Source organism: Eschscholzia californica, unplaced genomic scaffold, assembly GCF_041429995.1.
Source record: "Eschscholzia californica isolate CP2 unplaced genomic scaffold, dmEscCali1.0.p SCAF_3, whole genome shotgun sequence".
Lineage (NCBI taxonomy): Eukaryota > Viridiplantae > Streptophyta > Magnoliopsida > Ranunculales > Papaveraceae > Eschscholzia > Eschscholzia californica.
The window spans coordinates 35,126,244-35,152,680 of NW_028238420.1; the positions used below are offsets into that span (position 1 = coordinate 35,126,244).

Below are 26,437 nucleotides of genomic sequence, written 5' to 3' on the forward strand. Positions count from 1 at the left end.
TAATTTGAAACACCAAATATCCCATTCATCTAAATTATAAGGAAAAAAGGTAACCACTAGTCATTTTTGTTTACTATGACAGCATAAAAAGGAAAACTCGGAATTTCCCTACCGATTGAAGTTCCTTTAACTCCGGGACAGTTGCCCTACAAGAATCAAAAGATAACAGGAGTTGGGTTAACTCTTTGTCCATGAACAAATACACTCTGTTACATGTCTAATTCAAATTTCTAGGGTTAGGGACTTAGAGTTCACACAGAAAGTTAGCCAAACCCTCCCCGTCTAGATGCATCAGAGGCATTATTTCTTCTTACATTATCAAACAAAGAACATAAGGCAAGTGGTAGAACCCTAGAAGCAAGATTTCAGTTTTTAGAATTGCTTCCGCAGAGAAATCATAAGTTTTAATATTAACATGACCAAGTATGAGCTTTCAACAATTGACATTAATTCATTACTATGAAGTTTTCAACAGCTTAAAAGTCAATTCCAGTTTTCTAGAAGAAACAGAAGACTGAGAGAATAACAAATCAGAGTAAAACCAACATACCGTTTTTCGAAGCCCACCCTACCAATGATAATTAGTGACACCACAGAATGCAATTACCCCAAGATCATCGTTCCAGCTCCTTCATCTGTGAGAATCTCAAGGAGCAGTGAGTGTGGGAGCCTCCCATCGATGATACTCGCCGTACGGACTCCCTGTGCAAGCGACCTAACACAACAGTTCACCTTAGGGATCATCCCTCCAGCGATCTTCCCTTCTTCCACCATTCTCTTAACCCCCTTGATATCGATCTCTTTGACCAAGCTAGATGGGTCCTCTTTATCTTCAAGGATTCCAGCGACATCAGTTAACAATATCAGTTTTTCTGCCCCAAGGGCAGCTGCTAATTCGCCTGCGACAGTGTCTGCATTTATGTTGTATGCTTGCCCTCCCTCGTCTGCCGCCACTGATGCAATCACAGGGATGTGATCATTGGCGATTAGTGGTCGGAGTATTGTAGGGTCAACCCGAGCAATATCCCCAACAAAACCAAGTTGAGCAGAATTGGGATTAGGACGAGCAGTCAGTAAGCGTCCGTCTTTGCCGGAAAGACCGACAGCAGTGGCGCCAGCTTTGTTGATGAGAGAGACAAGGTGTTTATTAACCTTGCCAACAAGAACCATCTCAACGATTTCCATTGTTGACGAATCAGTGACACGAAGGCCGTTTAGAAAGTTGGGTTGTATCCCGAGACGACTGAGCCAGCTATTGATTTCTGGGCCACCACCGTGAACAAAAACAGGCCGCAGGCCAACACAGGAGAGGAGCACTAGATCATTGATGACTGAAGCTTGAAGAGATTCCGATTTCATAGCAGCACCTCCATATTTTACAACTATGGTCTTGCCTCTGAATTTCTGTATGAACGGAAGTGATTCGGCGAGAATATCTACCCTGGTTTGAGCAGAGGTCTTTGATGATGCTGCTGATATGGTGCTGCTGCTGGTTGTTGCTAGAGAACATTTGAGAAGTGGAGCGGAGAGAATTTTGGTGGGTTTTGAAACATTAAGAGGGAAAGAAAGATTAGAATCAAAGTTTTGACTCTTGAGGGTTTTTGAGAAGGAAAGAGATGGTGAGGTTGTCAAATGTTTGGTTGTTAACATCATTATAATATATTGTCTCAAGCTCTCGCTCGAGACAACCGAGATTGATAAATGAGATTGCACAAAGAGTGAACAAGTGATAACTGGAAGGTAGCCTAGGTGGTTCTTGTGGTCTCCGAGATTATAATGTGTGAAATAAGAAAACTTGAGCTAACTATAATACGGCAAAAATGATATTTACTCCAATTTGCTTCCACAGCATGTGAAGTTATTCTAATTCTGTATATGGAGATGAGGATGGCTGAACGTCGAGATTCCAACAAATGAATCGCTTAGCCACTGCGCATAAAAATAACAGATAATCATTCCACTTTTTATGTTTATAATGCATATGCAATACTAGAACAGAATTCACACCAACTTGGAGCTCCTCAAAACTACACAAAGAAATATGCCTCAAAACTACTCTAATCTTGAGACCCAATATCAAGCAAAATAATAGATTTTTACACTAAAACAATTCAATATAGTCCTAATTGTTTCATTTCATCAGAAATCAAAGCCACAAAATTCATGAATCCCACAAAAATAAGCCTACCCATTCAAATTAATCCATAGAAATACCAATAACCCTAAATTGGGACCTTCTGCTATTTCAATTAACAATTTGAATGAAACTAAAATGAGGAAGGTAGTCAAAAACAGAAAATGATCAACTAAGCATCAACTTACCCACTTCTGAAAACCATTTTTCCAAACAAATGAATGAGCAGAAAGGGAAGATTTTTGTGAATGGGTGTTAGGATTTTGTGAGAAAAGTTGTTAGGGTTTTTTGTTCAATGAGAAAAATGTCAAAGTAAAAAAGTTCTCGAGCCACTTGCCTAAGAAGTATTGCAAAAAAACGGGTTTTGGGTTGGGGGTTACTGAAGATGTGGTTTTAGATAAGAAGAAACAAATATAAAATGGATTTCTAGAGTGAGAAATACCTGAGGTGGTTTTCTAAAAGGGAGCTTAGCTTTTGGAGTGTTGATGTCGAAATTGTAACAGCCCAGTGTGGAGAGAGAGAGAGAGAGAGAGAGGGAGAAGAGAGATTTGTCCAACAGAGTAAACAGAGCTATGATTTAGGGTTGGGTTACTCCTAATTTTTTATGGGTTAATAAAAGTTTGGCCCCAAATTTGTGAATAACTGAAAAAATTTGAGTTAATTCCTATATGGCCACCTACTTTGTGACCAGCTTCCTTTATGGCCCCAAATTTCTGTAAATTCAAATATGGGCCCCTATTTTCATGGAAATGTCATAACTACCCTTCTTATTAATATATTTTCAAAATAAAAGTAAAAACAATAACCTAAATTCCACCTCACTTCCCTCTCCACCACTCATCTCTCTCCACGTCATCTCCCTCTCCAACTCACCTCTCTCTCTCTCCAAATCAGCATTCTCTTCTCCGATGAAGGTTGCCGGCCGGAAAATTTTCCGGCCGGCGACCTTCAAACTAAAAAAAAAACATTTTTTTTCACTCATCTATTTCTCTCTTAAAATTCCGGCGAAGAGGGTTTCCTGTAACGTCCCGTGCTTTGGATTCAGAAAATATAAGACTAAGGTTAGGCGAAGGGCCATTTGAAGTTTAGAGAAAGTTAGGACAAGGACTAAATAAACAACTGGTGCAGAATTTAGGATGTTTTCTGCGACCAGGAAATATTTAGGGGCTGCTTTGCAAGTTGATAGAAATTGAGGGACTAAACTGTAAATTCGAGTGGATAAGTTGTAAACCAAAAAAATCAGATTTTCTTTCTCTCTTTAAACCGACTGAGATTAGGGCTTAAACTCAAGGGAAGAAATTGATTAAGATTGAGAGTTTGGGTGAATTTTAAAGAGAAATTTTGAGTTCAATCAAGAAGTAAGTGTTGTTCTTAAGCTTTTTTGTTTAGGTTTTTTATGGAAACTTAATTTTCTCTCTCTATGATGTTGAATTGAGTTTTAATGGTAGTTTTCTTCATGATTTGAAGAACTTGGTGAATTGAGGAGGAATTACAAGAGACTAATCAAGAGGAAACTATCTAAATCAATTTTATTGGAATCAAGGTAAGAAATTTTGATCCCTATGGTTGTATAATGAATTTTTAAGGGTATTTCCTTACCTTTATGTGTGATTCTATGATGTTAGTTAACTTAAAGAGTTATGAAGTTATGTATGAAGAATCAAGTGGATGAATAGGTTGAGACTTGATGAAAAACAGTAAATTAAGAACATAACTGCTACTGTTTTTGAGTGTTTAGGCAGTTGTAGAGGCTTCGGAAGAATTTCGAGTCTTCATAGATATTATAGCTCGTCTCGTTCCGATTCCAGAAACATATTATAATGATTATTCGGAGTTCGGATGAGGATGATATGATGGTTAGAGTATGCAGCATACGAGCAGTAAAACTGATGCACTGCTGCGTATCTTTTACGTTTTTCCGGTATGTTTTAGTCGTAATTAGGAGAAGACACCTGAGAATGAAACGCTAGGAGTGAAGTTAACTTTCCGAAAACTTAAGAATCAGTTGAATCGGATTAAGGACTAAAGAGTATTGTTTGTTTGAGTGCGCAGTGCGCAATTAAGACTACTTTGTGTGTTTATGCATTTTGGATACGGTTCATTCGGATTTTAGCAAAGAGAACCGATAGAACATGTTAAGGGCATAAATATACTTTAAGCGATATATGATTCAACTTAATTGAGTATGACAACGAAAGTTTTTAAATGGTCGAAAGTACTCGGTATAGTCGATTTCGTTACAAGGAACAACTTCGGAATAGTTTGGTTTATAACGGAACCTAATATAGGTTGGATTTGTATATTAAGGGTGTGAATAAGATATTCGTGTTGTCAGAGTGAAGGTGACTCTTGTGACCTCGGAATCACATAATAGACTTTATGGAATCGTCCAATGGTTTAGGACGCAAGCTAAGTAATGAATGTTATATCGTTTATGGGTTCTTCAGATATATTGTCTTCTTAGTTTGCAAGATCTCCTCAGACAGTTTTCTGACTGTCAATTGACCGTCTTGTTCCTTGTACTTTCAGCAGGAAGCGAATACTACGTAGAAGAGAAACCCGAGGAGTCCGAATCTCAGGTGGACGACAACGAACCGGAAGTGTACTACATCTGAGGTAGGATCCTATGAATCTTACTTGGAGCACGGGTATTCCCCGTTTCACCATTATATATATATATAGTCATTTTTTCTTCTTTTTTTTATAGTTCTCTAGTTCAATTTATGATATGATATGGTATGATATGAATGTAGTGGTGTGCTATATGTTATGGATGTTTCTCTTTTCAAAACAAATTGGTTTTTCTGAAAAATAATCACATAGAGGCGGGATCGCTTGATCTGTGTGATCGTTTTGTGTGAATTGTAAACACGTGGTGGCGGAATCGCTTGAGCTGCGTGTATAACATGGAGGCGGAATCGCTTGATCTGTGTTACGTGTATTGATTGTTTGACGTCGGGCATTGGTTGGTCCCCTTGTTTATATTTCTGTTATGGATTAGCCATGAATTCATGTTAAGGGTTACACTCGGTGCGTGTGGCCAGCCGTTTGGTAACGACCATTCTTGTTTACCCGGAATGGGGTCCGAGAGAGATTGGGAGTTGGGGTATTCCGACCCTTGGAGTGATTAGGGGACTGACCAGTGCCATGTTTGTTTATTTATTCTGCTAAGCCACTGGTGTTTGTGGTTTGAATTCTGTATGATATGTGATTGATACTTACAACATTTTCACCGAAATGAAATAGGGTGCTTACCCGAGTTTTCGTAATAAGAAAATACTTAATCCCTGAAAGTGGAAACTTGTAAAAGCTTGGCTTTAAACAGGGTTTACCCTACCTTGAGATGCGAGAACGCTCTTCTCCTTTGGTGGATGTTACCTGTTAGGAGAGCTCTGTTCTTGTAGCTTTGGGAGTCACTCAGATCATTTAATATTATTATAGGTTCATGCATATGTTTGGGTATTCTTCGAATGGTTAATGAGTTACCTTGCGAGGGAGCGTCAGATCTGGCCGGAGGTAGGACGCGCCTCAAGACGAGATAATTGTATCGCCGTGGGTATATGGCTCTACTTCACGACGATACTCTTATAGTCGTCTGGGTAAGTCATAGCATATTCTAAGCGTATCGTTGTTTGAGTGGGATTTATTATTCGATGCGTATTGAGATCACAAGTTAGCCCGATGGGCGATGATGACGAAGGGAGAGTTACGGAAGCTCTTACCGGGGTATTACGTGGATCCATGTGTACACTGCAGTAGTCAACTGTTCGATAAGGCGCCGCCTGCCTACGTACTAACAAAGGCCTAACGGTTCTTCCTAGCCGAATAGTAGGTGACCCCGACTGAGGGCGTATTCAGTCATGATCTTGGTAAGCTAGAAGAATTATCTTGCTGTATTGCCTTGCTTGATGTGCATAATATCTATTTGTACTATTGTATCACCTAAACTATTGTTTTATTAAAATGTTGATGTGTGGTGCGGGTAGGATGTCTAGGTATCCTACTGAGCTAACTTTCGAGTTATCTCACTCCTTCATTTGTTTTTGTTCAGGTACTATAGTTCCAGATCGATCTAATCTTGCTTGTGAGCAACTGTTGATGTGAGATCGATTTGTTTTTGTATATTTTGAAGTTATGTATATTATCAGAACGAAGAATATATATGTATCACTGTAGTATATAGTAGGTGCGAGATGTTTGGGGTTTGTAGTTTGTTTTGTCGTGATATGAGTTTATGTGCATGTATATATGTATGTTTTGGCAGGTTTTACAGGTTTTATAGACTCAATTTACAGAGGAAACTCTGCCGAAATTTAGTCTCGTCTTTTTGACTTTTAGTTCGTTTTCAAAAACTATGATTTCTTATTAGATTTCCGCTGCTTCATTTTATTTGTTTGATAACAGAGATAAGTGTGTTGGCTTTGGTTTATTTTAGAAACTCTGTTTAAGCGAGACTGAGACTTAGTTTCTTTTATAAACTGCCGGGCAAACCGTGTCTCGGAACACGGGGCGTCACATTTCCCTTCGCCGGAATCTGGTCTGTTGAAGATTAACAAGAAGAAGAAAGAAAAAGAGAAATTGGGTTTGAAAAAAAATGTGGAGATCGTCAGGTTTGATGTTGTTAAAGAGAAGCTTAAAAACAGATTCAGTTCTTCCAATGGAGTTAAGATGTACTCGTCCAGCTTCAGTAACCCTTTTCTCCTCTTCTTCATCCTCTTCCATGGAGGTGGTTGATCAAGGAAGAAGTATGGGAGATAAGATTTCATATATAGAAGCAAAGAAATTGTTGAGATTGGTAAATGTTGAAGCTTTAAAGAAGAAACTAGGAATGGAAGAAGAAGTGATTGGGTATTCTGATCTTCTTAAAGCTTGTGAAAGTATTGGTGTTACTAGATCTTATGATGAAGCTGCTTCTTTTGCTTAAGTACTTTGATGAAGCTGGTGTTATTCTTCTTTTTAGAGATAAAGTTTATCTTCATCCTGATAAGGTGGTTTCATCTTTATCTACTTTCTCTCTCTAAATTTGTTTTAATGTTTTAGGGATTTTTTGGGTGATTTCTGTATTTTCCCCCTTTTTTCTTTGTTGATTGTTTAGGGTTTACACCTAAATCAAATACCATCTCTCTGAACCCAGTAGATAGAACTTCTAAGTTACAAATTTATGCCTGAAAGTTAGGGTTTTGATGATGATCTTTAAAGGGTATGCCTAGGAACAATGATCCTTGAGAGCTTTTAGGAGTAGTCCTGAACTTTGAGTATGCAAATTAGTTCAAATTAGGTCAAAAATTTATTTGTCAATTTAAATTGCAAACTACCCCAGGAAACATTGGAAACTTCAGGATTTTCTATCAAAACTTCAGGATTTATGGAACATTGGAACTTCATCCTGTTTCTTAATTTTCTCTGTTCTTAATTTGGTTGTTGGTTATGTTTACTTCTTATTCACATCAAGAGATCCGACCTACCATGATTTCAACAGACCAGATTCCGGCGAAGGGAAACCCCCTTCGCCGGAATTTTTAGAGAGAGAGAGATGAGTGAAATTTTTTTTTTTTTTTTAGTTTGAAGGTAGCCGGCCAGAAAATTTTCCGGCCGGCAACCTTCATCGGAGAAGAGAGTGCTGACTTGGAGAGAGAGAGAGAGGTGAGTTGGAGAGGGAGATGACGTGGAGAGAGATGAGTGGTGGAGAGGGAAGTGAGGTGGAATTTAGGTTATTGTTTTTACTTTTATTTTGAAAATATATTAATGGGAAGGGTAGTAATGACATTTCCATGAAAATAGGGGGTCATATTTGAATTTACAGAAATTTGGGGGTCATAAAAGAAGCTGGTCACAAAGTAGGGGGCCATATAGGAATTAACTCAAAAAATTTTGACCTCAACAATATCCACCATTCTATTTTGCCCCCCTTAGATAATGATTTCTTTCGTTAAACTTAACAGACAATATTGTATTTCCCCTTTTACCCCTTTTTTTAAGTACGAGGAAGTAACCCGTGCCTGTAAGCACGGACCGTTCTTTTGATTGCATTACAGATCGAGCAAACTATGTGAATGAGCATAAGTTACAATCGAATGACTCTTTCTGTACTTATCCGTCATGTTGGTTCATTGTACCTTCTTCACCAACAAATTCTTATCAGAAGCACTTACAATGTAAATTTCAATATAATCACAGTCTTAAACTAATAAGTTTAAACATTTACACATTTCTAATAAGAATACTCTAACACTTGGATCTAAATGAACACTAACATCCAAAATGTAAAAAGCATCCTTAGTTTCTGAATGAAGAAGAACTAATCATAACATTTACAGGAGATTCTTGAGAAAACAAAGAGAAAAGGGAAGAAAACCTGGAACCTAGTGAGAACTGAGAACCTGAGCCAAAATGAAGTCAGACATTTTTTGAAATACCTTACTCGATGTTAATGTAACTAGCTATATCTGTTGATTCCGAATCATATTTGTACTACACAGAAATTACTATCCGAATGTTGGTGTGGTGAAACCAAACTTATAAATAACTAAACTCTTTTGGTAGTTATCTGCAAAGTTGAAAAGAATTACCTTTACCAAATATATGGAAATCCTAACACCTGAAAAAGAAAAGGATAGAATTTTGGTCAATAATATTTATTCAAATGTGAAGGTGAGATTGTTGATTACATGGCATAAGTCCTTGCACAGTAGATGTTGTAATATGGAAATCCTAACACCTGAAAAAGAAAAGGATAGAATTTTGGTCAATAACATAAAAGTTAGGAAAAAATGGATTTTCGGCAGGAACCACCGAATTTAAACCGAAAATTTTCGACAAGAACCAACAAAAAATATGGCAACAAAATCTCACCTTCTTCTACTACAAGATTTCTTTTGAAAACTACCTAAATAGGTAAAGAGAAATCTACTTCCATGAGTACATATCATTCAAGATAAATCTATAACAAGATTTCTTTAAAAACTACCTAAATAGCTAAATAGAAATCTACTTCCATGAGTACATATGATTCAAGATAAATCTATAACAAGATTTCTTTGAAAACTACCTAAATAGTTAAAGAGAAATCTAATTCCATGAATACATATGAGTTAAGATAAATCTATAACAAGATTTTCTTTGAAAACTACCTAAAGAAGCCTTGAAACCCTAACACATCAAGATAAAAATTGAGAGAATGACTTTACGAAATTTTTGAGGGAAGAGATCAAGATTTTAGATGGAGGGAAGGACCTATCTGTAAAACAGAGGTCTAATTCTAAGTACTTAATAAGTTGTGATAAAATCAAACTATCTGTAAATAACAAAAAGTATACTTACAAATAGCCAGCCCTCTAAATAGCTCTTATGAGCTTTGTAAATAGCAGCGCCTATTTTTTTGAGAATTCGACTACGATCTACGTTAGTCGTAACAAGGTATTAATACATTGTGAAGATGTAATAAAGACGATAACCGCTTAATTTAAACCAAGAATGAAAGAAGCGTAAAGTCCAACAACAGAAAGACCTAAAATCCGACAAATTATTACATAAGGTACATTATTAATAGCCAAAATTACGTGGGATAAATTTTGATGACGAACTGCTTCCAACGAAATTCGATCGAAATTCGATCCGACGACGTCATCAGTTTTAAGTGGGTCCAGCCATTGTACCAAAGTAGGGTGGACCTTCTCCCTTATTATATCGACCCAACACGCACTCTCTCTAGTCTCTCCTATAAATATACGAATCCTGTGGTCGGGTGGTTTCCAAGTAATCGAACTTTCTAGCAACAAACCGCTTCAACAAGAAAAAGGGTAAACCAGATCTCCCTCTCTCTGTTCTTCTTCTTCTTCTTCTTCATGTCTTTTGGTTTGTGATTAGTATCCTTTTTGTTAATCCGTTTTTAGATTATTTAAGGAGATGGGTAGCTCTGATTTTTCATGGAAATTGTCTGATCACCCAAAGCTTCCAAAGGGTAAGACTATTGCTTTAGTGGTTTTGGATGGATGGGGTGAAGCTAATGCTGATCAGTATAACTGCATCCATGTTGCTCAAACACCCACCATGGATTCCCTTAAAACGGTAAGGATTTATTCTTTTAGCTTCATCTATTACCTACATGATACTTCAAAGTTTGATACTTTGATTTTTGTGGTCTGTTATTTTGTTACTATCCTGACATGCAGATTCCAAATGTATACATCTGTTTAATGAACATAACAAAGAAAATCCATTGTTGTCCTATAGAGGATTTAGAGTTATTAGAAGGGTGAAATCAAATCAACCAGTTTATCAATGTTTTTTTGTGTCAAGTTTCTTTTAGATTATGATCTTTTATGCGTAACTCTTTGAGGTGTCGAACCCCGTGATTATTTTTCTGCAATGTCTATAATGATGATCCGACCCACCAAATTGTATTGCATTAACTGCCTACTTGATCAGTGTTCATGCAGTTGATGTATCTCGAATCTGAGTTTTTGGGTTGTGTCCATTGATGTAGATAAGTTGTTTTTTTCATTTGACATTTATTGTTTCATTGTCGTGAAGGGTGCGCCAGAGAAATGGAGGCTAGTAAGAGCACATGGTAAGGCAGTTGGGCTCCCAACTGAGGATGACATGGGTAATAGTGAAGTTGGTCATAACGCACTCGGTGCTGGGCGGATTTTCGCTCAAGGGTACAAGTTATTTATTAGTTGATTTTTTTTTTTGTTTTCTTCATTGCCGAAGTTCTAGCTGGCCCTTGATTTTAATATTATTTTTATAATGCAGAGCCAAGCTTGTGGATCTCGCACTTGCCTCGGGAAAAATTTATGATGGAGAAGGCTTTAACTACATCAAAGAAAGTTTTGCTAACAACACACTTCACCTAATTGGGTTGTTAAGTGATGGCGGTGTTCACTCTCGTATTGATCAAGTTCAGGTATACTCGCTTCTGTAGAAGATAAATGCATTAGTTATTCTTTGGTCCGTGATAGATATAGAGGTCAGTTGTAATTATCTCTTTACTGGTGTAGTTGCTACTAAAAGGCGCTAGTGAGAGAGGGGCCAAAAGAATCCGTGTTCATATTCTCACTGATGGACGTGATGTTTTGGATGGTTCAAGTGTCGGGTTTGTAGAAACTCTTGAGAAAGACCTCTCAGACCTGCGGGCTAAGGGCATTGACGCACAAATTGCATCTGGTGGTGGTCGTATGTATGTCACCATGGATCGTTATGAGGTATTGTAAAAAAAGTGTACATGTACATGTCCATATATATATATATATATATATATATATATAGGCTTGAATGTTGAAACCTATGTGAGTGATTCCCTTGGCAATTGACCCAGTATGAGAAATATAATTATTTTATTATGCGTTTAGAACGACTGGGGCGTGGTAAAACGAGGATGGGATGCCCAAGTTCTTGGTGAAGCACCATACAAGTTTAAGAATGCTGTTGAAGCTGTGAAGAAACTGAGGGAGGAACCGAAGGCCAATGACCAATACTTGCCTCCATTTGTTATAGTTGACGACACTGGGAAGGCTGTAGGCCCTATAGTTGACGGTGATGCTGTTGTGACATTCAATTTCCGAGCTGATCGTATGACTATGCTTGCCAAAGCGCTTGAATATGAAGACTTCAAAAATTTTGACCGTGTACGATTCCCAAAGATTCGGTATGCTGGAATGCTCCAGTATGATGGTGAGTTGAAGCTTCCAAGCCATTACCTAGTTTCACCTCCAGAGATTGAGAGAACATCTGGTGAATATTTGGTGCATAATGGCATCCGTACCTTTGCCTGCAGGTTGGTGGCCCTCTGAAATCTTGGTGCTTATACTACATATATGTATATGTATGTATATATATATATATATATATATATATATATATATATATCTTATTCTCGACTTTATTGCCCCATCTATATTGAGGAACAGTATTTATATGCTGCTTGAATCTTATTCTCGGTTTTTGTTGCTCCATCTATCTTGAGGATCACTTTTTCTTTTATGGTGTGTTTGGATGGCGGATTCATGAATCCAAGTAATATTTTTTGGCTTGTTTGGCAACTAAGAATCCTATGATTTATTATTATTTGAGTATTTCTAAACGTCTTTAGAAAAATTATGATTTTTGAAAAAAATAATGATTTTGAAAAAGAATAATGATTTTGTAGAAGGAAATATTTTTTTGTTGATTTTAAGTTTGAAATTTAGGTTCATTAATCCAAAATCCTAACAAATCCTAGGGGATAGGGTGGGATTTTGGTCCAATACAAATTTTAGAATTAAGAATCCTTAAGATTCAAGAGTCCTAGGATTCTTGGTAGCCAAACAGACCAAGGATTCATGAATCCTACCAAATTCCACTTTTCATAGGAATCCTACTTAGGAATCCTGCAACCAAACACACCATTAATTCTTTTTTAAATTGGATTTTAAATCTTGGGTGAACTTTGGGTCCCAACTCCATCTTAGCAGAGTTCCCTGACCTAGTTGAATTTTGAAGAACTATTGCGCCTTCTCTTTTTGTAATGTTGACTTTTCTTGGATTTAGATTAATTTCTTGTTCAGTATACCCACATATCTGTTTGTTTTTAAGGTCTAATATACATTTCCCTGTGTTGTTCTACAGTGAGACTGTAAAGTTTGGACATGTTACCTTCTTCTGGAACGGTAATCGTTCCGGTTATTTCAACGAAGAACTGGAAGAATATGTTGAAATCCCAAGTGATAGTGGTATTACATTCAACGTTCAGCCCAAAATGAAGGCCTTGGAAATTGCTGAGAAAGCAAGGGATGCTATTCTTAGTGGCAAGTTTGACCAGGTATTCGTGATATCTTATATGCTTACTTTTCTGAACAAGTTATAGGTTGATTTGTTTTTTTATTATCATCAATTCCCTGTAGGTACGTGTGAACATTCCTAACAGTGATATGGTTGGCCATACCGGCGACATAGAGGCTACTGTTGTTGCTTGCAAAGCTGCTGATGAAGGTGTTAAGGTAATATCATTGGTTAATTTCTTCTATATTTCAAAAATTGAATATCTTTATTTGGTACTTTTGTTTGTTGTAAGGCCCGTTTTAATGCTGGAATGTGCTGACATCTGCCATGAAACAACATGAAATGTAGAAAACTGCCCTAACGGGCATCGTAGTGTAAGAACAAACCCTAAACATGCCACGAAGTTACAACTACATAATACTCCATTTAGTACCTTAAAGTTACAGGGGATAAATCTTGGGTGGACTGATGTCCCAAGACTTGAAACTGTGACCTCTTGGGTTTTGGAGGAATGCACTACTCTTGGGCTACAAACCCATGTGCCAAAACACTTCTAGAAATAACAAAACCTGCTTACAGTTCAAACGGTCCAGCAAGTATTATACTATATCGTTTTATGCATTAAAAAAAATCAAACTCTTCATTTCAATTTGTCGAGAAGATATTGCTGCTAACGGAAGTACTTTTGATTCTTTTGGGTGTCTGACGGTTTACTGAAGCATTTCATTATATTCTTGCAGATGATCCTTGATGCAATCGAGCAAGTTGGTGGAATTTACGTTGTTACTGCCGATCATGGTAATGCAGAGGATATGGTAAAGAGGAACAAGAAAGGGGAACCTCTTCTTGATAAAGATGGCAATATCCAAATCCTAACTTCTCACACTCTTCAGCCTGTAAGTCATCTTAACTAAATACTCCCTATATGTTCGACTCAACCACGCTCTTTAAACCAACAGCTTGAAGAGCTTGGATTTTGATGGTTAAATGATCAGGAAGTCTATCCATCCTCGCGAGAATGATATTTTGAACTTCAGATATTAAGCGAACAACTTGTGAGCCCGACTTGTTAGCTAGACTTTTCAGTTGATTGAATCTATAAACTGCGTACTTATAAAATATGATAGCATAGCGAATAAGAAATAACAAGAGGGCAATTAGAGGACTCGGCTTGTGAAGCTCATAAAGGGGAGCTGACTTTAGGGAGTTAGCGAGTAAATCCCGAACTCAGCTACTTAGCTAGATTATCAGCAATCGAGTCCTAAGGAATAGGATATATTCTGGTGGGAGGATGTATATAGATGAGATTCTAAGATACGTGTCTTTTTGTTATTTCACAGGTTCCGGTTGCAATTGGTGGGCCTGGTCTAGCTCCAGGGGTTAGATTCCGTAACGATGTACCTGATGGCGGGCTAGCTAATGTAGCTGCAACAGTGATGAACCTTCACGGATTTGTTGCTCCAAGTGACTACGAAACAACTCTCATCGAGGTTGTTGACAATTAGAGTTTAAACTTCGAACTTCTTATCCAGTAAAAGTGCCATTAGAACTAGAAATTAACACTAAAGTACTTGTTATTTATAAACTTTATGATGGTCGCTCGGTTAATTCGCGATGTGAGTGCGTATGAAGCGGTATTTTTGAGAATTTTACGAACATTTTTCTTTTCTCTGCTTGTGTTAAATCATCTTCCTGTGGGGAAGTGGAAGATGTCATGTTTATAACTTCAGAAAAAAAAAAACTTGGGGTGCTTTAGAAATAAGATTTTGATAGAATGATGAACCAAGTAGAACCTATTTTTTTCAAAAAAAAAAAAAAAAAAAAAAAAAAGTACAACCTATTTTACTCTCAACAAAAAGTAGAACCTAGTTCAACAAAAAAAAAAACAAAAAGTAGAAACTGTTTCTATTGAAAACTCGGTCCCTTTGTTTGGTCTTTAGTGGGGGTTATTCGTTCAGACCTTTTAACAGATCTTCAAAGTTCTTAAGACCTTTGAAGTTTGGCGTTATTGGTTTCAGGCTTTTTTTAAGAGCTTCGAAGTTTTGTGTTATTGGTTCAGACCTTTATTTAAGAACTTTAAAGTTTCGTGTTATTGGTTCAGATCTTTTTTTAAGAATTTTAAAAGAACGCGTTATTCATTTTTTATGAAAAATTAAGAACTTTTAATCAAAAATCTGGCCCAAGGACTTTCCGAGACAAATTTACTCATAAATTAGTCAAATTCAAAGATCCACCTAAACAGGTGGATCTTTGAATTCCTACTTTGGGTGTACCTAAAAATGTTTTTTTTTTATTTCTTTAATGTTGTTGATTTCTCCTTATCTCAAATCTCTCTCTCCCCCCCCCCCTCGAACTCCTAATATAATTTGTTTGTCTCCATAGCATCCACCTCTTATAAATTTTTTTTTTTTCATATAAGCAATTGATTTTTTTTTTTTTTTTTACTTTTGATTTTTTAACGCGAGTCGAAGACGTCTATGTGTTTAGTATTTATTTTGGGAGTCTACCTTTTAATTTTCTTCTTAAATTCTAAAATAATACTTGTACATAGAAATTAAACTTTATTTATTGGAATATTATAGCTAGTAATATGGGAACGTCCTGAGCTTTCATTCTAAAATCAAGTTTAGCTCTTAAAATAATGTAACGTTTATTGTAATATCAAACATTAGTTTGGACGGCTAAGATTTGAAATAATATAATTTGATTTTAACAAAAAAATTCTTGATTTTCAAAGTTTTTAATAAAAAGATTTCCTAACTTGATGATTAAAAACTTTAATGTCCCGGACTTTTAAAAGTTTCAAACTTTAAAGTTTCTAAACCTTTAAAGTTTTGAACATTTATGTGCCAGACCTTTATAAGCGCATTATAACATCTCCAAGAAGTTATGAGATCTTTGGAAGTCCGGAACAAAAAAAAATCTAGTAAAAAGGTCTGAACGAATAACAGGCCCTTAGTTTCAATTTAAGATTTCATTTTTATTGTGATTATTGTATTTGTAGTCTTATATATGTACTAGAACTAAACCAATGCATGGGTATAAGGAAGTGAGATTTGTATTAATGTCAAAGTACACTATATTTCAATATACACTTTTCTCATATATAAGGAATGAATGGTGGAGGGGTATTTATAATCCTTTCCATGCATTCACAATTCCAACACGTAAGGGACTAATGTGGAGGGAAATGGGATGCTAATAGGCACCTCATGCTTGCATGAGTGAGGTGGATGATAAAGTTTCTATGGTGCAGGCACCTCATATTTGAGATAAGCTTTCCATGGGCAGCCAACTAATGCCCCATAACAAGTTTTCTATGGGCAACCACTTAATGCTCCATAACACTCCCCCTTGGATGACCATCATTCTCTTTGTAATAACTATCTCTTCAAAATCTTGTCAGCAAAAACCCAGTGGGACAAAAATATGACAAAGAAAAGAGCACAATGCTGAAAACAATGAGACATATAAGTTACGCTATATCTGCCTCGTTAAAACCTTGCCAGAAAAACCCATTGGGATGAAAATTGGACGAAGGAAAAAGAGTACAGAGCGTAGATATCCAGTACTAGTGATGCGAAAATCTTCATAGATGATATTCTCCCCCTGATGAATATCATATCTTAGACCGATGTAATCTTATACCATAAGATTATTCAAACTCCGCATTCCAATGCCATGTACTAGTTTTCTGAACGTTGTAGTAGGCAAAGACTTGGTAAACAAGTCGGCATAATTTTCACATGATTGTATCTTCTGAATATCAATTTCGCCATTCTTCTGTAGATGGTGCGAGAAAAATAATTTAGGTGAAATGTGTTTTGTTCTGTCACCTTTAATATATCCTTCCTTAATTTGAGCAATGCAAGCCGCATTATCTTCGTAAATAATGGTAGGTGATTTTGTAATCCCAGGGAGATCGCATGAAAGTCTAATATGACTAATAATAGACCTTAGCCATACACATTCTCTGGTAGCTTCATGAAGAGCAATAATCTCCGAGTGGTTAGAAGATGTAGCAGGCATACTTTGCTTACTTGATCGCCAAGAGAAAGCTGTACCACAACTACTAAAAACATAGCCTGTTTGTGAAATTCCTTTATGTGGATCAGATAAATATCCTGCGTCGGTATATCCTATCACTTGTGAACCATTAGAGAAATTCTTCGAATAGAATAACCCCATGTCAGTAGTTCCTCGAAGGTATCGGAGAATATGCTTTACTCCCATCCAATGTCGTTTTGTTGGTGCCGAACTGAATCTGGCCAATAAATTTACTGCAAAAGAAATGTCAGGTCTAGTACATTGAGCTAAATATAATAAAGCACCGATTGCACTTAAATATGGTACTTCAGGACCAAGTAGTGCTTCATTATCTTCTTTAGGACGATAAAGATCTTTTACAGTATCAAGAGATTTGACAACCATTGGAGTACTAAGAGGATATGAAGTGTCCATGTGAAATCTTTTCAAGACTTTTTCAGTATATAAATTTTGATGAACAAGTATGCCACTTGTGCTCCTCTCAATTTGTAAACCAATGCAGAATTTTGTTTTTCCAAGATCTTTCATCTCAAATTCTTTCTTCAAATATTCTGCAGCTTTTGAGACATCTTCAACTGTCCCAATCAACGTATATTGCAATGATAGCAAATCCAATATTTGATTTCTTGATGAACACACATGGACAAATAGGATCGTTTACATATCCTTCCTTGGTCAAGTATTCACTGAGACGATTGTACCACATTCGTCCTGATTGCTTTAAACCATATAAAGCTCTATTAAGTTTAAGTGAATACATGACACGTTGTTTTCCTTCAGGTAACTTGAAACCTTCAGGGACTTTCATATAAATATCTGTATCTAGATTGCCATATAGATATGCAGTAACGACATCTAGTAGATGCATATCGAGTCCTTCTTGAGCGGCTAGACTGATTAAATATCTGAATGTAATGGCATCCATAACAGGAGAATATGTTTCCTCATAATCTATCCCAGGTTTTTGTAGAAAACCCTGTGCCACAAGTCGTGCTTTGTAGCGAACGATTTCGTTATTTTCATTGCGTTTTCTCACAAAAACCCATTTGAACCCAACTGGATTTACATCCTTAGGTGTGAGGACCACTGGTCCAAAAACACTACGCTTATTGAGTGAATCTAGCTCTGCCTGAATTGCATCTTTCCATTTCGACCAATCAGGTCTTTGTCGACATTCCTCAATAGAGTGTGGTTCATAATCACCATTCTCTTTCAGAATTGAGGTTGCCACTGCAAAAGAAAATACCTCGTCAATAATTGTTTCATTTCGGTCCCAAATTTCTTTTGAGCATTCATAATTCATAGAGACTTCCTCATTATTTTGTATCTCTGCTTCATCAAAGGCTTTACCCTCTTCAAGGGGTATTTGTTCAGAAAGTGTTGGTGTATCATTTATAGTCTCTTCTAGAGAACTATTATTTTGTGATTGGTTCTTCCTCTTTCTCGGAATAATATCTTTAGAACCAATTGGTCGTCCACGTTTCTGACGTGGCTTAGACGACTCATTTGCTATAGCAGTTTCTCCTGGTCCTTTAGGAACATTAATTCGTGCACGAGCATTAACAGCAGGGATATATGATTCTGTTACCCTTGCAGCATCATTAAATGCATCTGGTAGTTTATTTGCAATGCCTTGCAAATGTATTATCCTTTCTACTTCTAGTTCTGACTGACTAGTTCGAGGGTCTAGATAAGACAAACTCTCTGTATGCCAACATAAATCATTTTGTTTATTATCTGATGTAGACGGATTTTCTCCCCCTAATGGTGGGAAAATTGTCTCATCAAAATGACAATCTGCAAAACGTGCGGTAAAAGTATCACCTGTCATAGGTTCGAGATATCTTATAATAGATGGTGAGTCAAAACCAACATATATACCCAGCCGCCGCTGAGGTCCAAATTTAGTACGTTTTGGAGGTGAAATAGGGATATGCACCGCACACCCAAACACACGTAAATGTGTAATATTTGGTTGATGACCCAAGACATATTGTAACGGAGAATAATCATTTGCTCTGGGCCGAAGACGGATCAAAGCTGCAGCATGTAATATTGCAGATCCCCATGCCGAAATAGGCAATTTAGTTTTCATCAACATTGGTCTTGCAATTAGTTGTAGATGTTTTATGAATGATTCTGCTAGACCATTCTGGGTATGAACATACGCTACAGGATGTTCAAGATCAATACCAGCTGCCTGACAGTAAGCATCAAAAGCCTTTGATGTAAATTCTCCTGCACCATCAAGACGTATCTTTTTGATAGGAAAATCTGGAAAATGAGCACGTAGTCTAATAATCTGAGCTAGTAATCGTGCAAAAGCATTATTACGTGTTGATAAAAGATTAACGTAAGACCATTTGGTAGATGCATCAATTAATACCATAAAATATCTAAATGGTCCACATGATGGGTGAATAGGGCCACAAATATCTCCTTGAATCCTTTCCAAAAATTTAGGAGATTCCATATGAACTTTTGTGAAAGATGGTTTTACAATCAATTTACCAAGAGAGCAGGATTTACAATTAAAATCCTTAGTTATCAGAAACTTCTGGTTCTGTAATGGGTGTCCTTGAGAATTTTGGATTATTCTACTCATCATGGTAGATCCAGGATGTCCCAAACGATCATGCCAAAGTGTCACCACACTAGGGTCGTAAAGCTTCTGGTTTACCACAATATATGATTCAATCGTTTTTATCCTTACAAGATACAGTCCAGAAGAAAGAGTCGACAGTCTCTCTAAATCATGCTTCTTGCCAGAAGTATTTGAAGTAATATATAAATATTCTTCATTATTTTCATCTCTAGTCTCAATGTGGTAACCATTTCGACGAATGTCTTTAAAGCTTAATAAATTTTTCAAAGACTTGGTTGAAAACAATGCGTCTTCAATGGTTATTTTCGTACCATGCGGTAATATTATAGTTGCTCTACCAGAGCCTTCAATGAGACTAGATGAACCAGCGATTGTTATCGCATTAGCCTTGTGTAACTTTAAGGTTTCAAAATATTTATTGTTTCGAAAGATAGAGTTTGTAGTTCCGCTATCAACTACACATATATCCTCATCATCCTTTGATATTGTCCTTTTGTAATCCATACCTTTTGTACACAAAAATAAGACATAAAATTATAATATATTTGTATTATATGAACATGACAATATATTACATTAATTATTTAAGAAACAAAGTAATATATACAAATATAGCACTATTCTGGGAAAATTTTGTCAAACTCTTCATCAAGTAGTTTGTCAAATTCAGCGGGAGGTAGATGATCAAAACTACCATCGTATATATCTCTTTCGGCTGCTGGGACACAATCTTTTAGAATCTCCAGATTACCGCCGTAATCAACAGGAAATAACTCGGTTTGTGATTCAGTATGATGAATTTCCACTTCATCAACTAGAAAATCAGACACATCTAATCCAGTGTTATAGGAGGAACCACCTATCTCCATCTGGTTCATTTCTGTATTCGTCGTTGATTTCTTTAACGACGCTTGATAAAGATCTACCAGATGTTTTGAAGTTTTACAGGTCCTTTGCCAATGACCTGTCATGCCACATCTATAACATGATTTAGTTTGCATTTCAGATGGTTCATTTAATTCTCTTTTTCCTTTGTCTTGTCGACTAAATGGATGATGTCTAGTACTCGAGTTATTATAACGTCCTTGACGACCACGACCGTAACCACGACCACGTCCACCAGAGTGATAGCCACCATCTCTGTTATTCCAACTTTGACTGTTCCCATGACCGCGTCCTCCAGAGTGGTAGCCACCATCTCTGGTATCTAATTGGTGATCGTTGCCACGACCACGCCCTCTAGAGTGGTAGCCACCACCTCTATTATTTTTGTTGTGATCGTTGCCACGACCACCTCGTCCATAAGATGTCACATAGGTTTCAGATACTTCTGAATAACCTGTTGGACGAGCCTCTTGGTTTTTCATAATAACTTCTCTATTTTGTTCCGCAACAAGTAGACAAGAGATTAAATCAGAATGATATTTAAAATTCATATTTCTGTATTGTTCTTGCAGGTTCATGTTAGATACATGAAAAGTAGAAAATGTTTTCTCCAACATTTGTTCTTCACTAACAGGAAAACCACTATGTGCCAATTTTGTCGTTATTTTAAACAAAACAGAACTATACTCAGAAACAGTTTTATAATCCTGCAGTCTCAGATGCAACCAATCATTTAAAGCCTTAGGAAGGATAACTCTTTTTAAATGGTCAAAACGTTTCTTTAAACCGGTCCATAACAATAAAGGGTCTCTCATATTTAAATATTCCGATTTTAGATCTTCACATAGATGGTGTCGGATAAAATTCAGTGCAGCCGCACGATTCTGAGAAGTTTCATTATTTCCCTCTGCTATGGTTTTCTTCAGATTCCTTTCCTCTAAATGAGATTCAACATCAGGAGCCCAATTAAGATAGTTTCTTCCTGTTAGGTCAAGAACTGCAAAATTTATATTAGTTAGATTCGACATTTGAAAAGTAATAACACAACTTCTTTGATTTTCAAACGGTCTTCAAGACAACCCTTCGTCTATAACTGGAATTATTTCCCCACTTGGTTAGAGCCTCGTGCTGATAACGTATTGTGATTATTGTATTTGTAGTCTTATATATGTACTAGAACTAAACCAATGCATGGGTATAAGGAAGTGAGATTTGTATTAATATCAAAGTACACTATATTTCAATATACACTTTTCTCATATATAAGGAATGAATGGTGGAGGGGTATTTATAACCCTTTCCATGCATTCACAATTCCAACACGTAAGGGACTAATGTGGAGGGAAATGGGATGCTAATAGGCACCTCATGCTTGCATGAGTGAGGTGGATGATAAAGTTTCTATGGTGCAGGCACCTCATATTTGAGATAAGCTTTCCATGGGCAGCCAACTAATGCCCCATAACAAGTTTTCTATGGGCAACCACTTAATGCTCCATAACAATTTTTATTTTTTTTCCTACTGAAATATATTAGGACTAGGAGGGTATGATGCTGGAGGGAGATTTTGTCATTTGAAATACCCAAAATTTTATCAGTAGCTCATTCAATAGTATTCTTTTTTTTAAATGCTCATTCGGCTTGTCATTGGTACGGGATATCTGAAATATTTTAAATCGTCATTCAGCCATTCCAAATGTTTCGAAAATGAGACACTTCAAGTGTATCTTAATGTTATATTATGTTTAGGACATTTCAGATATCCTTCGGTGCCTCTGGTTTAGAATATTTCAAAACAAGTTAGTTTCTTAAACATTTGTGTAAATCTGGAGAACTCTTAGAAAGAGAATGTCTTTAAAAATATAGAAGACACTGGTGGACATTTTGACAAGGAAGACAATAAAAGTAAATAATAATGGTAATTATTATCATTATTATATTAATAATAAGATATAATATTATTATAATTTAATAAGGCTAGCGCTTTGGGGAAAGCTAAATAGTTTTCGGGGTGTAAAATTTTAAAGGGAATATGCAAAATTTTGAAAACTTTCCGGAGAAACATATTTTATGGGAAATATTTTCTAACTTCTACACCTCATCGTCTTCAGCGGTGAAGGTCGCCGACCGTCCAATTTCCAGCCGGCGACCTTCAACCATAAAAAGAATTTTTTTTTCTTCTCCTCTCTCTCTAGATCAGATCTAGAGAGAGTGGAAACCCCATTAAAGGTCCGAGCAGACCTTCAATGGGTCTGTTAAGACCTCCAATGGAGGTCTGCGAACAGACCTTCAAAGGGTCTGTCCGCAGACCTCCATTGGAGGTCCGAACAGACTCATTGAAGGTCTGCTCGGACCTTTAATGGAGGTCTCCACAAGGAAAATTTTTTTTTTTTTTTTTTTTTATGGTTGAAGGTCGCCCGGCCGACGACCTTCACCGGTGAAGACGATGAGATGGCGAATACATGAGGTGGCAGAGAGAGAGAAGTGAGGTGGAGAGAGAGAGAGCTGAGGTGGAGAAGCTATTTTGCTTTCCCCCTAAATAAAATTGTCAAACAAAATTGACCAATTTTTGACCAAGTCTTCACACCCCGGAAACTATTTTGCTTTCCCCAAAGCGCTGGCCTTTAATAATTATATTATATTAATAACACATATCTACTAATTGTCCATCAAAATTCACGGATATCTAGATGTCCATGAAATTTGAAAATGTATTTTTGAAATATTAATGAAAATATGTTATTTCATATGATAAGATAATAATAATTTTAAAATAACATATATCTATTAATTGTCTATTAATGTCTACGGATATCAAGATGTCAACAGAGGACCAAAGATATATTTTTTAAATATTAGTAAAAACTAGGTATAACCCGTGCCCTACGGGCACGGGAAAGTACTTTATTGCATCATAGGAGGTTTTTTTTTGTTGAACTGCATCATAGGAGGTTCAAACGAAAAACAGTGTACTAACAAAAGCAACCATACAACTTTCTTCCGGGTTGCATTAGGGAATGTTTACGTTGTTTGGTTACCCTAAAACACTATTTACTAACAAGAAAATGAAACTTCAATGTCGAAAACAATCCACAATTAAGCTTTATAATATACATGTCACTTATCAACGACCTATTGCATCATCTATACATTGTAACATCACAGTGTCACTTTTCTCCGTATTAGGTTTTTTTTTTGTTGAAAATATTAGATAAACAGAGTTCTCTAGACACCCTTCACATATTCACTAAAAAAACAAACTTCAATATCAAAAGGCGACCCAATGTCAAGCTTCAAAAAAGCTTTATAATTAGCAATTCTTACCTTTCCTTCTCTTTTTTATCGTATTTAACATCCTTCCATGTTATCAAATAGTTGCCACCTCTGACACAATTTTGTAGTTCAATCATTGAAAGAGAAAAAATGGCAAAGCTATGAAAACTTTTCTATAATAATTTTATAGGAATAAGTTCTTCACATATTGTTATAAACCTCGAAGAAAACCGTCCTGACATTAGATTATTCAATATACTATATCTGAAAAAGAAAAAAGTTTGTGTAAGGAATTGAAAAAAAAATTATTAGCATTATTTAGATAATAAAATCAAGATAAAAACGTAACATCAAAGTTGCAAAGAATAAAAATGAAAGCAATACGAATGGAATTGGTCTCAATCATCTCAATTGCTTAATATGTAATCAATCTTTCGAAACTAATTAGTTGAAGTATCACATAAAGAAATGAGGGCAAAAAAAAAAAAAATTATAACAAAACTATTAAACTATTCACGCTACAAAATTTGTAAAATATGAGGAACTTTAAAATAAGAAAAGTGGAATTAAATGAATGTCATGATTTCATACTTAATTCTGGTGTCGAAATCCCATTGTCCCCTCCTGGATATGACAAGGAAACAACAGACATGTCACCAAACCAGAGTAGAGATTGAAGGTAAAGAAATTAAAACTGCGGGTCAAGATAATATGTATTTCAAATATTCATTCCTCCAATGCACAAGATTCTTGTAACACTCTCGAATACAACAGAAACCCAACCCCTCTTCCATTAAGTACTTTGAATCAACCACCTCATCGAAGCATGTTTGATGTTAGCTTCAATCATGCTCTTAACATACTTGGAGAAACAAATGAAGCTTCAATTTATTTCTTATATTAAAGTATGTTACGTAACACATTCAAGTCTAAATTTTTTATTCAACTTTTTCAACATACTAGAACATTGAATTTGCGCGAGTTGTACTTAAATCTAAGACTACCATGAGAAATTCAAAGAACCACAATATGTAACAGGAAGGAGCAATGAGCTTGATTTCTTTAAAAATTATCTTGTATGGAACAGTAGTAAACATAACGTAGTTCCTGAATGCAACCGATTTGGCGAAACAAAAAATTAAACCGACTTGAAACCTGAATGTTGATATATGGAGCAAAAGGGAAGAGCAACCAGTAAATAGAAGAATGAACCAGAAATGTAGATAAATATTAAGGGAAGTAATCCCAAATTTATATAGACATCGTTGAGTAACAAAGAGTAAGTTTTTCCAACGTTTGTAACGGACGCCACGAATTTAGTTATTCCAATTCTGGTTTAAAGGTGAAGTATTAAAAAAGGAAGGGGAAGAAATGTAACGACTTAACTCAATTGCTCATTTTAATTTTCAACAATTCACAACTATTTTTAAGGCGAAGTATTGAAGTGAAAGATGAAGAAAAGTAACTGATCATTTCATTGCAACTTCAATGTCATCCATTCAAAAAGCTTCTCAAATTGCTGAGTTATATAAACAATAAATTATATTGCAACTTAATTAGCATTAGGATCACCATATTCCATGGCAGTAAAACGCTTATTAATTTTTTGAATGAATTGTGGGTTGGATACGACCATAATTTGTCATGAAAGAAGAATATAATAAGGCATGTGAAACAAATCTAACGGTGCAGATGATGAAGCATGTAAATGTTTTCTTTCTCAGACAACACATATTTAACGATTTTAATTTCCAATGGAGGTAAAAGATCTGAAAGCCAATATTAGAAGAAAAACTAAAAGCATATTTCGATTTGTCCCAGTCAGCACTCAAAATTAAATGTCAAGGGAAACATTGATTTATAACTGAAACTCTTTATCTCTACATCAAATTTATCTTGGATTGATTGAACGACTCAGATTGGTCCATCTATTTGATAAATTAGAGTTACGTAAGGAAGGTCATGATTTATCATGGTATAAACGAAAGGCCAAGATTTATCATGGGTTTGTCCTAGTCAGCACTCTTCAACCCGTTTTATGAGTTTCAATTCTGGTTTAAAAGTGAAGTATTGAAAAAGGAAGGGGAAGAAATGTAACGACTTAACTCAATTGCTCATTTTAATTTTCGACAATTCATAGCTATTTTTAAGGCAAAGTATTGAAGTGAAAGATGAAGAAGAGTAACTGATCATTTCATTGCAACTTAAATGTCATCCATTCAAAAAGCTTCTCAAATTACTGAGTTAATAAACAATAAATTATATTGCAACTTAATTAGCATTAGGATCACCATATTCCATGGCAATAAAACGCTTATTAATTTTTTGAATGAATTGTGGGTTGGATACGACCATAATTTGTCATGAAAGAAGAATATAATAAGGCATGTGAAACAAATCTAACGGTGCAAATGATGAAGCATGTAAATATTTTCTTTCTCAGACAACTCATATTTAACGATTTTAATTTCCAAGGGAGGTAAAAGATCTGAAGGCCAATATTAGAAGAAAAACTGAAAGCATATTTCGATTTGTCCCAGTCAGCACTCAAAATTAAATGTCAAGGGAAATATTGATTTGTAACTGAAACTCTTTATCTCTACATCAAATTTATCTTGGATTGATTGAACGACTCAGATTGGTCCATCTATTTGATAAATTAGAGTTACGTAAGGAAGGTCATGATTTATCATGGTATAAACTAAAGGCCAAGATTTATCATGGGTTTGTCCTAG

The 26,437-nt window shown here is 36.0% G+C and overlaps 2 protein-coding genes and 1 long non-coding RNA gene across 7 annotated transcripts; 2 read left to right on the forward strand and 1 right to left on the reverse strand.

Moving 5' to 3' along the window:
* Nucleotides 1-3: 3 nt before the first annotated feature.
* On the reverse strand, nucleotides 4-2,774 carry LOC147549812 (uncharacterized). 4 transcript variants are annotated; one of them, XM_086669309.1, is made up of 3 exons: nucleotides 2,577-2,774; nucleotides 551-1,929; nucleotides 4-146 (listed from the first exon to the last, which is right to left on the reverse strand). In XM_086669309.1, exon 2 carries the CDS (start codon nucleotides 1,651-1,653, stop codon nucleotides 604-606), a length of 1,050 nt encoding a protein of 349 aa, XP_086525435.1. In that variant the 5' UTR covers nucleotides 1,654-1,929; nucleotides 2,577-2,774; the 3' UTR covers nucleotides 4-146; nucleotides 551-603. The 4 variants fall into 4 exon arrangements, with proteins under 4 accessions (XP_086525435.1, XP_086525436.1, XP_086525437.1 ...); XM_086669310.1 differs by having other exon boundaries at nucleotides 4-351; nucleotides 2,577-2,708; XM_086669311.1 differs by having other exon boundaries at nucleotides 2,323-2,603.
* Nucleotides 2,775-3,394: 620 nt separating this feature from the next.
* Nucleotides 3,395-6,446, forward strand: LOC147549813 (uncharacterized). The gene is made up of 4 exons (XR_015237649.1): nucleotides 3,395-3,492; nucleotides 3,602-3,677; nucleotides 4,664-4,750; nucleotides 6,186-6,446. It is a non-coding gene; the product is annotated as an uncharacterized LOC147549813 (long non-coding RNA).
* A 3,400-nt stretch (nucleotides 6,447-9,846) lies between these two features.
* Nucleotides 9,847-14,539, forward strand: LOC147549814 (2,3-bisphosphoglycerate-independent phosphoglycerate mutase). 2 transcript variants are annotated; one of them, XM_086667809.1, is made up of 10 exons: nucleotides 9,847-9,930; nucleotides 10,025-10,201; nucleotides 10,667-10,794; nucleotides 10,889-11,039; nucleotides 11,134-11,337; nucleotides 11,485-11,909; nucleotides 12,740-12,932; nucleotides 13,015-13,110; nucleotides 13,633-13,788; nucleotides 14,233-14,539. In XM_086667809.1, exons 2-10 carry the CDS (start codon nucleotides 10,040-10,042, stop codon nucleotides 14,395-14,397), a joined length of 1,680 nt encoding a protein of 559 aa, XP_086523935.1. In that variant the 5' UTR covers nucleotides 9,847-9,930; nucleotides 10,025-10,039; the 3' UTR covers nucleotides 14,398-14,539. The 2 variants fall into 2 exon arrangements, with proteins under 2 accessions (XP_086523935.1, XP_086523936.1); XM_086667810.1 differs by having other exon boundaries at nucleotides 9,865-9,933; nucleotides 10,027-10,201.
* The last annotated feature ends 11,898 nt before the right edge of the window (nucleotides 14,540-26,437 follow it).